Source organism: Struthio camelus, chromosome 3 (assembly GCF_040807025.1).
Source record: "Struthio camelus isolate bStrCam1 chromosome 3, bStrCam1.hap1, whole genome shotgun sequence".
Lineage (NCBI taxonomy): Eukaryota > Metazoa > Chordata > Aves > Struthioniformes > Struthionidae > Struthio > Struthio camelus.
Genome location: NC_090944.1, coordinates 40,163,740 through 40,179,947, shown reverse-complemented (window position 1 = coordinate 40,179,947; position 16,208 = coordinate 40,163,740). Strand labels below are relative to the sequence as shown.

General features: G+C 35.0%; 1 protein-coding gene across 5 annotated transcripts in view; it reads right to left on the bottom strand.

Annotated features, from left to right (window-relative positions):
• ADGRB3 (adhesion G protein-coupled receptor B3) overlaps nt 1-16,208 on the bottom strand; it is a 461,840-nt gene that overhangs the window by 268,263 nt on the left and 177,369 nt on the right. For 4 of the 5 annotated variants that reach the window (XM_009689155.2, XM_068937480.1, XM_068937481.1 and 1 more), the window contains exons 3-5: nt 12,635-12,745; nt 7,071-7,232; nt 413-577 (exon numbers count right to left, since the gene is read on the bottom strand). In XM_009689155.2, the coding sequence (XP_009687450.2) occupies nt 413-577; nt 7,071-7,232; nt 12,635-12,745 (438 nt within the window). The remainder of the gene's footprint in view (nt 1-412; nt 578-7,070; nt 7,233-12,634; nt 12,746-16,208) is intronic. The other variant, XM_068937482.1, reaches the window with a different exon arrangement.

Genomic DNA, 16,208 nt, shown 5'->3' with positions numbered 1-16,208 from the left:
TTTTTCAGTTTCACAAATATTTTTTTTTTGCTGTATGGTAAATAAACATGTACAGTGAACCCTGCAGCAAGTGTAATCCAAACAGACATGGCAACACAAATTATTGCCCTTTAAGCCACACTCAGAAAGTTGCTTGCCTTTTGTTTCTCCAAGACCCATCCTGAATCAAGATTTCCTACCCAGAGCACTGTATCTTGAAGAATCTGAGACTTATCTGCTTGTGTAATATCCAGAACAGAGTTACCATGCTGATTATATTCTTTGACCATTACAGTCAAAATCATTAACTGTATAACCCCCCTTGCTCCCTTGGCACACTATTCTTTCCTGTGTGGAAAGGACAATAAAAGAAATCCCAACAACCCACACCGAACGCACTGTAACAAAGCAGAGAGTTGCTATATAAGCTCACCAGGGCAGAGCGCAATATTGCAAGGTTTATGTTGTGTTTCAGGTCCATCACACGATCTTCCCCCATACTGCGGAGGTATACATGACCTTGTTCTAGTTCTTTGGCCTCGACCACATGTGAATGAACACAAACTCCAAGGGGACCATTCCTCCCAGACGCCATGTACTGCAATAAACCAAACAGATTTTAACCAGAAACAGATACATAACTAACAGAAGGATTTCAAACTAAATATGATCAATATTGCAAAATGGAATTGTTTTGCCAGCTTCAGAGGAATCAGTACATATAGTGGCAAATAAATCTTTATAAAAATTTAGTTAATTCTGATTTCAAAGTCTTATTCTTCATAAAGCATATTTAACTTTGACACTTTTTGTCTAATCTTTCAACTAATCTCACTATCGCTTGCCTTTTAAAAAGTTAATTACGATTCTTTGGTGCCTGACTTGAGATATTTTAAACAGCCTTGATTTTCAGCAGACATGTGGTCAATCTTTGTGAAAATCAGGCATAGATACTTTATGTCCCAGGGTAACTCTAGAAACCTGAAGCAACCAAAATTAAGCTTTCTTTTGAAAATATGGGAACAAATGTAATTTCTTTCTGTGTTACCATGATAAATTGGGGGTCTTATCTTACAGTTGTTTCATATATTTAAATTCTGCTGCAAACATGGCAGCACATGTGCTTGATTATCTTCCTCAAAAATATCACAAGCGTATATGCAAAACAGATTTGCACTGTTTCCTTAAATGAACATATTCACTGATTTAACATAAACAGCAATGCATGCATCACTAGATCTTATAATGAATGTTGACTCAACAAACTTCAAACACCTTCAGAGAACAAAATAAATTACAAAAACATCCAAATAGTTTTATATAGAAAGTATTTCAAAAAAATACTTTAAGGAATCCTAGAATATGCATCTTTCTTTAGCCTTACTTCATTTCAGTGCAGGAGAAACTAATTTACAATACCCATCTCAGCTTATATGCCATATGTATCTCATTTTCAGAAACAGCTGGAGTCAACTTCTCAGTATGCTCCACATATGCAATGTATTATAGATAAGCATGTATTGGTAAAACAACACCATACACTTGCTTTGGCAAAACAGTTCTTTATGAATTGAAAAACACTGCAAAAGTTGCTTTAGCTATTTTTCTTGTCCTTAACCAAAAAGCAGTTGCACAGGCTTAGATTCGGTTGTTCGGGAATAAGAAAACTACAGTAATGCTGGACATTTAAGAAAAATCTGAAGACTTAACACCCAGACTGAGGATCAGACTCTGTCGTACAACTTCGTGTGCCTGTGCAGCTCTAGATGTTTGAAAGTGTCTGGAGGGATGAAATAGCGTACCACACATTTCAGTGCATCACTGGCAAGGGTTCACAATATTTCAGAAGAAACAGGTTTTCTGGTTTGTCCACACTTCTAATGGCCGTGAAAGAACTTCTTGTGTGGGGGGTGACTTTGTCTTGAGGGCATATATTACCTTCCTAGTGCCTACAAAAAAAATCCTTTCCTTGTAGGTATTAGAACAACAATTCCTGAGGCAAAATTCAGTTGCTTTAGGTGGGGAAGGACATTTGCCCAGGGATATATTAACACAAAAGGATCAGTAAGATCAAGGGGAATTTTGCATGTACATAGCTTCTACTGCATTCCATTAACAGTAAGGAAAATTGTCATTTCAGATGTTACATTGAGGTAAAATGTTTTTCAGATAACTTCAAAGAAATCGTATCTGACAGAAATGTCAAACTTCATACAGTGAACATTTTCACCCACTAGGTAACACCTCAGTTGTTGAGGGATCATTGATTAGTCATGTATGAGTGGTCTAAAAATACAATAATTATTCCACATTCTACATGGCTAGCTTTATTAAAGTTCTCATATCCTAAATACTACATCAATCTTTGTTTATTAGCAAAAAAGCCTGGAATATTCAAAATTAATGTTAAAGTGAAAAACTTTTGTCTAGTGATTTTAAAAACTTTGATTAACTTGGACATTTTGGTCAAAAACATGAAAATTAGTGCTTCTAAAGCTAGTAAGTTGATGACTATATCTGTTTATAAGCCCTTACATTACATCTTTTCTCAACAGGTGCTATTCTTAGAGAGGTACTCTGACTCATTCTTAGCATTTCAAGATTTTTCTCATTGACAATGCTTTAGATTTGGAAACCAGACATATCTCTAAAACTCTAAATTTTTTGATCAGATTAGAAGAATTAATGAGAAAATAATTTCTCAGATTGGAATCTAAGGGACAGTTAGTAATAACAAAGAAATATTTTAATTGATTGATACTACAACAGTTGATTAAGAAGCTCAGATGAAACAAGAATTTCAAAAAGTATAAAACATAACAAGTCAATCTTTAAAAGCTAAATTTAAAAAAAGATTATGCTGTAAAAATAATAAATAGGAAAAATCTAAGCACTAAGTAGACACAGGCTGAGGTTTGCAGAGTATATATTAGTTTAAATCTAATGTTTACACTTGGGTTTAGAGTTGAGGCTGTCAAAATGTTATATGTTGCCTTCATTTAAAAATTAAGGGGCTCTTTAAAGCCATTGTCTTGAGCCAAAAGACTGCATGTCTCTTCTGGCAAGCGTGACTGCATGTAAGCTGTAACAAAGACTAATTCTTTGGTGGTTTTGTATCTGAGCATAAGCCAAAACAATGTGTTTGGCTTTGAGCGCATTCCAACTTACATCGGCCTTTATCTGTTTCTAGTTCAAAGTGAGGAGCTGTGCCCAAAATTGTCTTCTGTGATAAATTTTAGCTTATTTAATAAAAAATTCACAGTACCCTCTTCCATGTATATGACTTGCTTCTCTGTAACTAGTAAATAACTAGTAAAGTCAGGGATGGAAAAGGCATAACACTAATAAAACTACCAATGTCAGCATGTGAATATCACGGGCAATTGATCTAAACAAATGCATCACAGCAGTGTCCAGTATTATCCAGATCATCTTTAGGAAACCCACTGAAGGATATTTTAATTTATTTTTTTTTTTACCTTTGATTTTTTGTCTGATATTTCTTTTACATTTTCCTTCTTTAATACCACTCCCTAAATGCAAAAAAACCCTATAACATCTGATGAATTATAGCCAGATGAGCTATGCCAACTTATACCAGATGGAGAGATGGCCCACAGAGGAGTTACTGTTTTCTGTAACACAGTTTCAAATGCAAAATTCATTATTTGGGACAAAAATTTTCAAATTACTGCCAACTTATCTGTCAAAAAACATTGCTAGCACAACGAGTTTGGATTACAGCAGAACATCTTTCCCTTAGTTCTGCTACTCTGTGAACCTAATCGTGTTGAAGTGAACACCCACAGCGTTCACAATACACAACTTCTGTGAGGTGGGAGGAGGCGTGAGGCCACGTTGGCACTCCTCCTACAAGCATATTTTAGGAGATTTTTATCGGGGTTTAAATTACTTTAATTTGTTCAGCTTTAAACTATGGAAGGATATCATGGCCAGTGATGTTTTGCGATATACAGTATAACAGTTTAATATGGAAGAATAATTGTATCTAAACAGAATCTAGATTAAAAGAATTTTTTGAATGAAATCAGAGGTTTTGTATGCACAAAATTAAACTCAGTTAAGTGCTGTAGTGTCTGGTCCTGTAGTACGGCTTAAATGGTGCAACCAAAAGTCTTTTCTTCAATCTTTCCTAAATTCATAGTAGGTAAACTCAGCACACACTCTGACACCTGCCCGTCAACCTTCATGCTTAAGCCATATAGCTACTCTACTTCCTGTATATCTCTCTCTAAAGAGACAGTTACGTTTTCCTCCCTCTTGTTTTCTTCTTCTCAGAAGAAGCTCTGAACTTCTCGAGCATAAATTACTAATAGTAAAGGTGTAGGAATTCAAACAGTTAGTGCTAACTTCCTTGTATCCATTGTGTTAGTTTACCCTTGCAGGCACAAAATATATCAAAATATGTATGAAAATTTCAGCAACGTGGCTGAAGCTTATTACTATGAGCCCTGAAAAACAGAGATAAGCACCAACAGCCTTAGTGTATCACATCAGCCAAAGTACAGTTTTGAGCATACAAACGTTTGAAATGTTTTAGCGTATTCCTGCTCCTGCCATGTTTTGCTTTACTCATTGGCCTGAAACTGTTGAACTTCAGCTAAATTTTGTGGTGAAATGGGTTGAAGGCAATGGAGAAAGGAGAAACAAACTAACGGAGATCAGCTGCAGGCATGGAAATTTAACATTCTTTCCCCCTGAGGTCTTAGCTGTGTTATACATTATCCAATAAGCTGAAATAAATCAATGGCACTACAATACTGGATCCTGAGATACCCTTTGCTCACAAAAGAGCCAGTAACAGCGGTTTACATGAGCTATATTTTGATGCCTACTGCATTTCCAGAAGGCTCTTGATCCTGTGACATTTGCAGCTGCCTAACGGCCTCCCTTCTCTGAAATAGTATTGGTCACGAACAAAGATAAATAAACCAAAAATTGGATAAAGATGATTTCTTCATGATTTTACTTTAATTATCTGCAATACTATTTTGAAATTTAATATGATATTTCAATACTAAAAATAAAAATAAATTATATTCAGCAGAATAAAAAAAAAGAATCTAGAAATGACAAATCCAATAATAGATTTCATGTACTTATGCAAAAGATTTTGTGTTCTAGCTCACTGTTGCATAACGGTGAGACTGGTGAATCCTATTCTCAAAGTTTTCCAAGACAGTCAGATCACAGACAGATGATCTTCACTAGCATCCCAGTGAGGATACTGGATACTAAAGGGAGTATATGAAGGAGGAGATGAAAATACCGTTCCAGCCGTGCACTAGTATTTCTAAGTTTAACAGATTCTCTTGAAGCTTCTGGATAGATGTTCAAAGTATATTCCATAAGCCATTCTGCATACTTTTTTTATTTCAGAGGGACAGCTTACCTGGAAACATTATTACAGCTCTCAAAATGCCCTCCCCACCTTTTTACTAATCATATAAGCATATAATGAATATGCTCCAGTATATTTTTTATCCGTAGGTTACAAGGAGACTCTACTGTTATTTTTCCATGTTTGTGCTTCTAATTTGTTCTCTAAGATGTAAAAGCTTGATGTATTAATTCAGTCCAAAAGCTGTATGGAATGAGTGGTACAGGTACAGGTATCTAGGCTACATTCCAGATATGTATGTGTAGGTTTGGATTGTTTGGTCATACTTGTTTTCTAATTATTCCAGTCTACCAACTACTCATTTTGTTTTCCACGAACCAGGAGTAATCCTGAACCATGCAACTTTCTGAGGCAGGATTCATAATATAATGAGGACAGAGGATATTTAGGCTAATAATTAAAAAGAAAAGCACATTTCTAAATTGCTAATCTTGCACACTGCTGTACACAGTGACTCCTGTAGCCAGAGACCAACGTAAATGAATAAGGTTACTGTAATTATGTAGAACAACGTGCAGGATTAAGTCTGGAAGACTAATTGTTTAGCTAGATATAATATTTTAAGTTGCTTTTCATTAGAGAAGCTTCCCCAATGCTAACAATACTGATATGCATACTCTGAGGGTCACCTATGCAGTCAGCACTGGATATTTTGTTACACAGTAACAACATGAGAGTCTGACTCTACATATTCCCAGTCATTCAGATAAAGCCCCTGGGGTTCTCTACGTATGACAGTCTACCTTACTTGGGAAAACACAGTCAGCTTCCCCAGAACCTGAAGACTCACCACCTTCTGGGATCAAGTGTTACAGAACAGCTGAGGAGTTTGTGCATCTCAAGAGAGGAATATGGTTTTTCCATTTCAGAGATACTGGGGAAAATGAATGTAGTCATCGGGCATATGCTTTCTCTTTTGCCTTCTGTCCTAGATAAGTCAGACCCACAGACAGAAAGTCTAAAGGTAAGAAAAGAGATGTGCCCTTTCAGCAAGTATCTTGAACATGTCTGCCTCTTCTCCTTAGTGTATAACTGCTGTCAAACTCCACCTGTGTCCAGATCTCTGAGACAAAAGGAGTCGGAAAGCTGTAACGCAAGATACTGATGACCTTTACCTTGTGTCAGTTGTAAGAGGGCTAGTTTTTGTCCGATCTTCCTTTGACGGACAGCTATTGCCCTTTCTGGCCAGAACAATGTAAAAGAAATCCATGCAGACATTACTGTGCAGAGGACATTGTTTGGCCCATTGCCTAGAAGACAGTACTCTAAATGGCTAAACTATTGCAGCGTAGAATGATATATGTTAACTTAACCTGCCTTATTGATCAGTCTCCATTTCTTAATGTGTTGGCGATCAGGATTTCTTCCCTAGTTTGTATATTCTACTTGTACTGTCTTGTCTTTTTTAAATGAAAATCAAAGAACATAGATTTTTTCTTAAAAATCTGAAACTGTCAGAAAAAGAACTCTTGTTCAATAGCTTGACTGTTCTGAAAGTAAAAATAATAATCCATATGACAAAATTTCACAGCTGAGGAGAATTATCTGTTCTAATCAAAATGCCTCTGCAATTCATGTTAAAATAAAAAATAAAAGATATAATTTCAAATTCTTATCATTATACAGTTCAAAAACATCCATAATTTTATTTATTGGCTGCTAACACTACCTGGACAGAGGGCAGTGTTATTGCAAACCCTTGATTCTCTTAAAGGGCCGCTGCAGTGTGTCCCGTAAGGTGATACACAAGTTCTGGTTCGCACCTGCGACCCTTGACCACAAGTAACTGAACACGTACTCCACTGGGCCCATTCTTCAACACCAGATTCACCTGTATTCAAGACAACAAACACACATGAATATAGATATAAATATTAATGAGACATCTTTTTGCTGAAGTTCATTATAGTCTGCCCTTAACAATTAAAGACAGAACTATCATACTAAAATAAATATTTAAAAGTTCATGGAAAAAAGCAGCTGTGGAAACGTGCAATGAATAAAAAATAAAGACACCTACAATGCTGCAGTCACATTATACCTGTCAGAGGAAAACACTTTGATTGCTTAGCATCATTTACAGCTCCAGGAGAAATACTGCCCTTCAGTATTCTAGAAACAACACTGCCCTTAGGATGCTAAAAGGACAAAGATCACTCTTTTTATATAATAGCAAAGGACTTAGCTTTGACATTCATCACTCTGGAATGAAGACTGGGTAATAGTTTATGAAACACTGCCAGTTACGGAATTCTGATTCAAAAAACTCCAAGCCAAACGCCTAATCCTTTATCTTTTCTTGAGCGCAGTCATCTACTATTTGAAAGAAATTCCCTGCCAAAGGGGAGCATTTTCCTTATTAATTTTTAACTTGAACAGTGGGATTGGAACGCTGATTTGATCTTTTCCTGCACAGTTCTGTTACTAGCTTTTGACCTACAGATGTCCTAAACTGTTGGATGGTCTAGACCTCATTACTGCAGGTAGTACTTACCACTATTTTCAAAGCTGTCAGATAGGAACAGCACAGCAGAATGCAGAATTCACAATTAATCATTTACCCAACAATTTCATGAGCTAACTGTCTGTAATTTGAATTGCTTGCCTTTTTAAAAATTCTGTGGCTACATCACAAAAAAAAAAAAAAAAGTTTTTCAGTCCTGTGCTGTTGCATGTGCTATTTCAGTTTTCACATAAACACATTGGAAGATATAAAAATTAGTTTGCATAAAGTACTATTCAACGTAAGGTACAAAATAAAGTGTGTTTTATTAATACTCTACATTTGAACTGAGACAGTTTTTATTCTCTAGATATAGCACATTATATTATTTCTGTTTCTGTTAACATGAGGCATGCATAAGCACTTTTTGCATGAATGTTCAGGAAAGAGTGTTTAAATTCAGCTTCGAAGAACAGCCATACACATCACTCTGAAATTCTTTTTCCAAAGGCATTCATGTTTAGAAAACGTCATCACTTGAATATTCGCAGAAAGCAAATGCAGAAATAAGGGGAATATGGCTAAAGTGAACTCACTGAACAATTTGAGTAAATAATTGTGGATTCATGTTCACCCTTCTCCATTAAAAAATCAGTATAAAATGCCATGCTGTGGGGTATATTTACACCATTGATTTTTAAATTTAAGTTCTTTTTGTAACAAATGGAATTTTATGATTAAAATTCAGTGGCACGATACGACCTTCAGTCTTGAATAGCTTGCTTAAAATTTTGGTTGTGTCAATATACCTCTATTCTGCCAAAAGTTTTGATGTAACAATCGAGAACAGTCTGCAAACGAGGAAGTCTCTGGTGGCAGCTTCCAAGAATGCAGTAAAGGATATACTACGATTTCTTGGAATGGTGCCTTCGTAGCAAGCGTCTGTTCCAAGCTCTTTTTTTGTTTCCACAAGCCAGGCACAAAACCTTTACAAAATGCTTGTCTCTGCTAGTCCTCTAAGAAGCAGTTCTAAGCCTATTCAAAGCTTTAAAAAAAAACTACGCTTCGTATTTAGTAACAAGACAGAATACTTTATAATTAGCATATACAAATCCTCCTGCTTTTCAGAAAATGGTATAAAATTGCAACAACTTCTATGGATAAGGACAAAAAGATGACTTTTTAACACACAACTCTTCACCCAAGTGTTTCAGGTAGTCATTTGTTTATTTGTTAGGAGAACAAAGGAGAAATTTAGAGCACTGATTTTTTTTAATCATTTTTTGACATGAATTTAGCATTTAGGTTAGATTATTACATAGCTTGGGTTGAGGTTAGAGGATATAATATGGTACATATGGCTCATCTCTAGGTAGACAGTAACTATTATATACTGTGTAAGTCCTATGTACAGTATAGTAAAAATACTCATATTACTATGGGTTTCTGGCTAATCTTTTTTTTGTCTTTTCTTTTCCTACATGTTTAATGCTTGACTTTGCCTTTGCCTTCGTTAAGGCAAATGGTTGCCATGGTTTAGATGAAAGGTCAAACAGAAGAAAAAGTCAAAGCTACATGTCACAAGATGTTCCTCATTATGCAAAACAATCATATATACTCATTGTAAATTATCTATTATCCTACACAGACTGGTGACAGTGCATAGCTAATAAAATACAGAAATAAAATATTAAAATTTAAAAAATGTCAAAGATCTTAGTGATACAAAGTGGGTTTTAATCCTTGGAATATGATGAAAAACAGCAGTAACAAGACTAAGAGTTGTGATTGTACTGAGTGAATTTTAAAATTACTTTCATTACTAAAAGGTTTGAGAATATATGACTGTCCATTTGCAAAAGGAAGAATCTAGCAAAATACTTCAACGTACGTAAGGGTAGGAAGCTAAAATCTTTGTTGGAGCATGATTCTGCCATTTGTTGTGCAAAAACAGTGAAAACAGAGAAAATAAAGGATAAATTTATCTTACAGACTACGTCACTTCCTTTTGCACCATGCATTACGTTTTTTGTCATTTTTAATTTTTCAGAGTATTTTGTTCTGCTGTCAGTATGATTATTACTTATTTTACAGTATTTTAAAAGAGGGAAACACCTTCACAGACATATCATATCATAGTTGACCTTTTTTAGCATAGGCAAATAGAGGTTTCTTTATTTTCTGGAATAAACTTAGACTGTCCACATAACCCTAAAATACATCTTCCATCATTATTTTTTTCTCTTTTTTCTTTTTTGAAATGAGAATTTCAAAAGTTCTACTTTTTATTTTCCGTGCAGTTTTCAGTTATTTTGTAATTTTTGTATTTTTATGTCTACCATATTAAAGCTACAATCTCAAATCAACTGTTGGCAAGCTACCAAACCCTCATTCTCCCCTGTTGCTAGACATGTAAGAGGAAAGAGAACTTACTGTATGGAAGGCCTCATTGATCTGTGTAACACTTACCTGTATTATACATTCTAAATCCCATAACACCTAAGGGAAGGATCAGTCCAAAAACATAAAATGACAAATATAGGACAATAAATTATTCATACAATATTTTTTGAAAAAGAATATAATATGTTTGACTACCTCATACCACTCATAAACATACAGGAAAATGCATATTTTAATACCATATATAAAACTGTTCCAGTTCCCAGCAAAACTCAGTGGATTAAGTCCACCGTTCTTAAAGCAGTATTAAATGCTTTTCATAAATGTTTTTCAGGACAATTCTCAGTTTCTGCGTCTCTGTCCTTTTAAGCATATATACATTTCACAGTACTTTTAAATTTTTTATTACACACAAAATAAAATATTAAACAGGCTGAAAACATAAAAAATCTTGTGAACTTAGTATCCGTTTACAACATATTTTAAAGGCTATTAGGCTTCTTAGTCAATGGGTAAATTCATGAGATATGTTAAAAAAACCTTATGATTCAGTTTAAGAAGATATCACATTAATTACATCACAATAAAATGAATGCATTAGAGGTGAAGAAAATATGCAATGATCACTACAAAGGAAAATCAAAATGAAGAAGAGATGAAAATTAGTAGCTATGTTCAAAAAGAGCACAGTATTACATATGACTTAAAATGTATTAACCTACAGTATGTAAAAGATACATTTCCTCAAAATTGGGCATGTAAGTTTATATGCTCTGCTCATACATCTCACATGCTTTCAGAACAGGACCTTGAAAACGAAGCCTGAATAATTTGGAATGATCATCTCCCACTCCACACACACAATATATCAGAAGATGATGGTAGTAGTGGTGCATTTATAATGCAGTTCTCTAATACCCATAATAGATGCACTGCAGTGGATGACTAGAAATTATTAGGTAGAAGTTTTACCTGATAACATGAAAGTTTTCTGGATTTCTATACGGAAATAAAATAGATTCTCCTACTTATTTTACAGTAATTGTATGAATTCAAGAAGCATAAAAGCACAAGTGTTATTCTACGTAGTAAGCAACTAACATTATCAGTCTAAGCTAGAGAGGTAAGTCATAAGTTCTACTTGCCTGAACAAAAACTGCATGAAACCAAGAAGGTTTTAGGCTTATTTCTTCCATTTAAGTTGACATACAACTGAAGTTTTCTTACAGTAGTATCATCTGGGAGTTAGCCTTAAAAGTAGTCCTAGAGATTAATGGCAGGGAAACAGACCTCTTCTTCTAAATTGTTTACCAAATAGATCTATACTGATTTGTTATACATGTATTTAGATTACTTAATGTATGATTTCTGCAAGTCTGTTAAGTAAAGCACCCTACTGCTAAGGAAGTCAACATGCAACATAACTAGATTCAGTTATAGCTCTTTTACTAAAGTGAATATAAACTGGAAGCATTATGTATGATTGATGCAGGCATATTTTCTAGGTTAGTATCTATGGAATACAGATTAAGTTGTTTCAAATCCATACAATACTTATGTGGCACCAGATTTTTAATGCAGTAACTTACTGGAACGGAGTATGTAGGGAACCAGTAAAGGGGAATCATTGAAGAGTTAGATTTTACCAACAGATGCACAGATCATTTTCTATGGTGTCAGAATGGGAAATAATGTTGGTATATTAGAACTTAACTCAGCTCCCTGTCAAAATTTTATCATTGACTTCAAAGGCAGCTGTGGTAACTGTTGGCAAACATTCTCTTTTTTATCTAAAGAAGATGTAGTTGCTCAAACAAAATTAGAAAAAAATGTTTTAGATAAAAAATTGTTAGATAATTTGCACTTCCAATTAATAACTAGTTATGGCCAATTTCACTCAGCAATTATGAATCTGGAAACTAGAGAACAGAGGCCTGTGCAGGGCCTAAGCCTGGAAATGCTGAATGTATGCACATTAAAATCATCCTAGTAATTCATTACTTTGATAAACGCCTGAAGCTGGGAATAGATCTCAGTCTAGTTATCCAGAAATTCTGAAGCACGTTCTTAATGTCTTTGAAAAAAAATTAATGTCACAGTAAGCTGTCCTGTGTCTTGCATGTGTGAGACTACTTTTGTTAATAAAGAAATTCATTTTCACACTAAATTTTTCAGTATCTACATTCACAGTGCACATTTTTTATATTATCTACCTAACTCTCAGCTACTTTATTTATGGACTTTAACTGGTGGAAAAAAATAATAAATGATCCAAAAAAAGTATCAGCTTAGAAAACTGACAAATATGCAGCAAAAGATTATGGAAACATGCAGTGGTTTTGCTAAAATTAACAACAGTAAATAGAAAAATGTAACTGATGTATTACCAGTTTGTGCCATAAATTTAGCAGCATCAGCTTGTTCCTGAGGGACCCTTTTCTCATGAACAGATCGAGGTCGCTGACTTTTAATTGTATGATCTCCCATCATTCCAAATTCTAAAGACAGAATAAAGGTTTATGAAAGCTTGTGTGTAGACATTTCTCAAAAGTAACATACTGTCTCATGCAATATGTTCCTAAACATACCTGGAAGTTGCTGGTAAGATTCAGGCAAGTGATTATGACAGTTAACATCAACTTAATTTTGCTACGCTCAGCTCTTAATAAATACTTAAATTTGTGCCTGCAGATTTTCAAACATGAATTTATTGTATGAACCAACATTCAGTGTAGTGACACATACTATAAATCAGCTGCATGACACGGGACCAAAACAATTATTCAAATGCAGATATTTTAGTCTTATATTTTAAATCAGTGCAAATCACACCAGGAAATGACTGGGACAGTGTTAGACATTGTTGTTCTATGTCAGAGCCTGTTGCTCCTCCAGAGGACTTCTATTTCTGCACTCGTCTTTCAGGCTGATGAAGCCTTCATCAGGGATAGCAAGTCACCTTCGGGAATGGTGTCGATGCCAAATAATAATTTAGCCCATTAACCGCTTAATTTTTAGGCTGAATCCAGCAAAAGAAGTTTTTGCTAACGTCTTCATTTCAGAAAATTTGGTTATAAAGTCTATAGGTTATATCTTGCCCTCAGTATTGGAAAAGACTCCCCATTGATTTTAATGGGGAAATCTACATAAAAATCAATGGCGCAGAAAGGCCCAGAGTGTGAGACAGAAGCGTTTCGCTTTTTATCCTGTCACTGCTGTTATTTTCCCTGTCTGGTCCTGTGCAAATTTCTTAATCCTCTACCTCAGGGTACATTTTTCCTTTCTGTGATGAAATGCGGAGGAGACTTTGCACTTATAGATAGACTAGTGCCTCTTCAGCACAGGCCCCTCTTTTCCTCCCAAGTGCACACAGCTTTCCACAGCTTGTGGAAATTCAGGTGGTACTGTACTTTAGGAAGCATATGCTGGTAACTGTGAGGCATTATGGAAGGAACTTCAGCTACAACTACATGAGGTTTCTGTTGAGGCAGAAGGTGTCTGAAGCACTAGAAATGTAAACATTCAAAAATACCTTTCTTGCATTTTGCAAATGTAAACGCAAAATTTGAAATTCTCCCTAATCTGCAAAGCGATGAAGATAATACAACTTACCTTCCTGCCTCAAAAGATATACAACATTATGCAATATGTAAATGCTATTAATAAATATTACTGGCAAATACATTGTTTTGATAAATCTTTAAAATCAACAGAAAGTTCTAATTTCCAGTTAGAGAAAAATGTATTAAAAGGAAATACAAGCGCTTTTTCTTTCTATTCAGTTATTGATCTATTCTTCAAAACTAGCACTTTGTTCTGTACATATTCATTAAGGGCACCATTTAAAACGAAAATTTAATTATTCATTTGAGAACAGCAATACAGTTTACGTTCTAAAGAGAATATTAAAAAAAACTAGTTAATAAACAGGTTGAGAATAAAACATTGTAGATTTTAAATACATCCTAGAAATACGTCAGAGATCACTGAATTATATATATATATTTATATTTGTATATATAAGTATAAACATGTGTGTACATACATATGCATGTTATAATATTTTATGAATATTTTTACATAATATGCCTCTACTACAACGCTTCGGATTTAAAGTAGCTTTTTATTCTGTGGGAAATCTCTCACGATATTAAAAGTTTTACAATCAATAGTCTTATGTAAATTAAGATTAGAATGCTGTTCTTGACAACACAAGGTGCAGTACAGATGACCATTTAAACTATCATTTACAACACAGGTGAGGGAAAAGAAACTTTACACAGGCTCCTCTCCCTGGAAGGGGCTGTGAAAGCAAGGTTTTTTTCTCTGCGTTTGCTGCCTGAACGCTGTCAGGCAGTTTAGAGGATCTGGAACCAGTCCTGCAGAAGACTTCTTTTCATCTCTCAAGTTACAAAGAGTGCAATAATGGGAGATCTTTGCCAGAGGAAAGCTAAAGAGAAATGGTGGAAATGCAGGGAAGTGGTGGATGCTTAAGGCTCAGCCCTGCAGCATCCTGAGCTGGCTGTAAGCATAGGCAGCATCGCACAGGACGGAGCCCTCTAGTGAAAAGGCAAGGGAAATTCTAGGGGATCAGCTTTCCGTGTTGTGATTTATACGCAGCGTAGCTCCGTTCACCGCAACGGAGTTACTCCTGCATATCAGTAAGCAAAATAAAATACAACTCACTGATGCAGGACCTAAGTACACCTTGAATTTTTCATTTTTCCATTAAGCAGCAACACGTTTTTAATTTACATGTTCAACTCACATTAACTAATGTTGACCATGTTTGAAATGAACTTTCTAACCAATATAGCTTTGATATATTAAGTATTTATATAGTGCCAATAAATATGTTTCATAACATAGATAAAAATATTTCTTCATGTGTTTTGTCAAAAAATTGAACTACATTTAGGCAGTGTTCTCATTTTCATATTCAGCTGAAGAATTTAACCAAACGCTGCATGAGAACAAAAGTGGTAACAGGAAACGCACTGTGCTGGCATGAGTGAGTACTTTAAAGGCCTCATTAAAATTCAGGCCTCATAAGAAAAGAAAAATAAGGGTCAAGTACATTTTCGTTATGGGATCAAAGTGTCCAGTTTTGGTGTATAAGTACAAGCACTGCTCTCAAAATCGTTTAATCTATGAAGTTCGACAGTAATGCATTTTTTATGAAACATTTTATAATAAAATGTTTTACTTAACTGACTGTCGTAGTTCACAACAAAAACTGAATGGAATAAAAATTTCCTCCATTCACAGATCCTATCTAAAAAACTAATGTAGAAGATGAACCACTTAGGCGTTTGTTTGCCCTCAATACTTCATGGAGGAGAACTATTCAAAAGCTATGGGCTAGGAAAGCATTTTATTTTAACCCATGTCAGCCTAAAGTATGACCAAATCACACAGTATTTTCAAAGAGCTGCTTGTGCGGGGAAGGTGAGAGGGACCACCCTGCTCTATACAGCGTCTGGCATAGAGCTAGCCTGCAAGTTCATGACAGGATGATTCAACACATGATAGCTGAGAAACAATACTGGATGTTGAACTGAGTTTCCGGGTAAAGGAATTTCTCCCATTCTTGCTCTTCTAAACTAGCTCTTGCTGCTGAAAAGATGTTTCCTAACCCAGAACAAGGAATTTTTGGAGACATCAGTTTCTGATCATAATTTTGTGTTGATGCCTGTCCTAATTTTCTTTGGGATGAAACAGCAAAGTCCTTTCCTGCTTTTACCTCAAACTATAATCCATTGATATTAATCAGATTATTTCATTAAATAAAAAGAGACACAGAATCTTTTTATCAGCAAACAGGTACATGGCTTGATTTAGAAACCACAGATGTGACTGTAAGTCAGGCCTGAGAAATATAAACCACAAAAGCGTTTAATATTTTATATTACACTGTAAAAGCTATTCCGTAATCTGCCTGAAAGAAAATAAAACTCATAC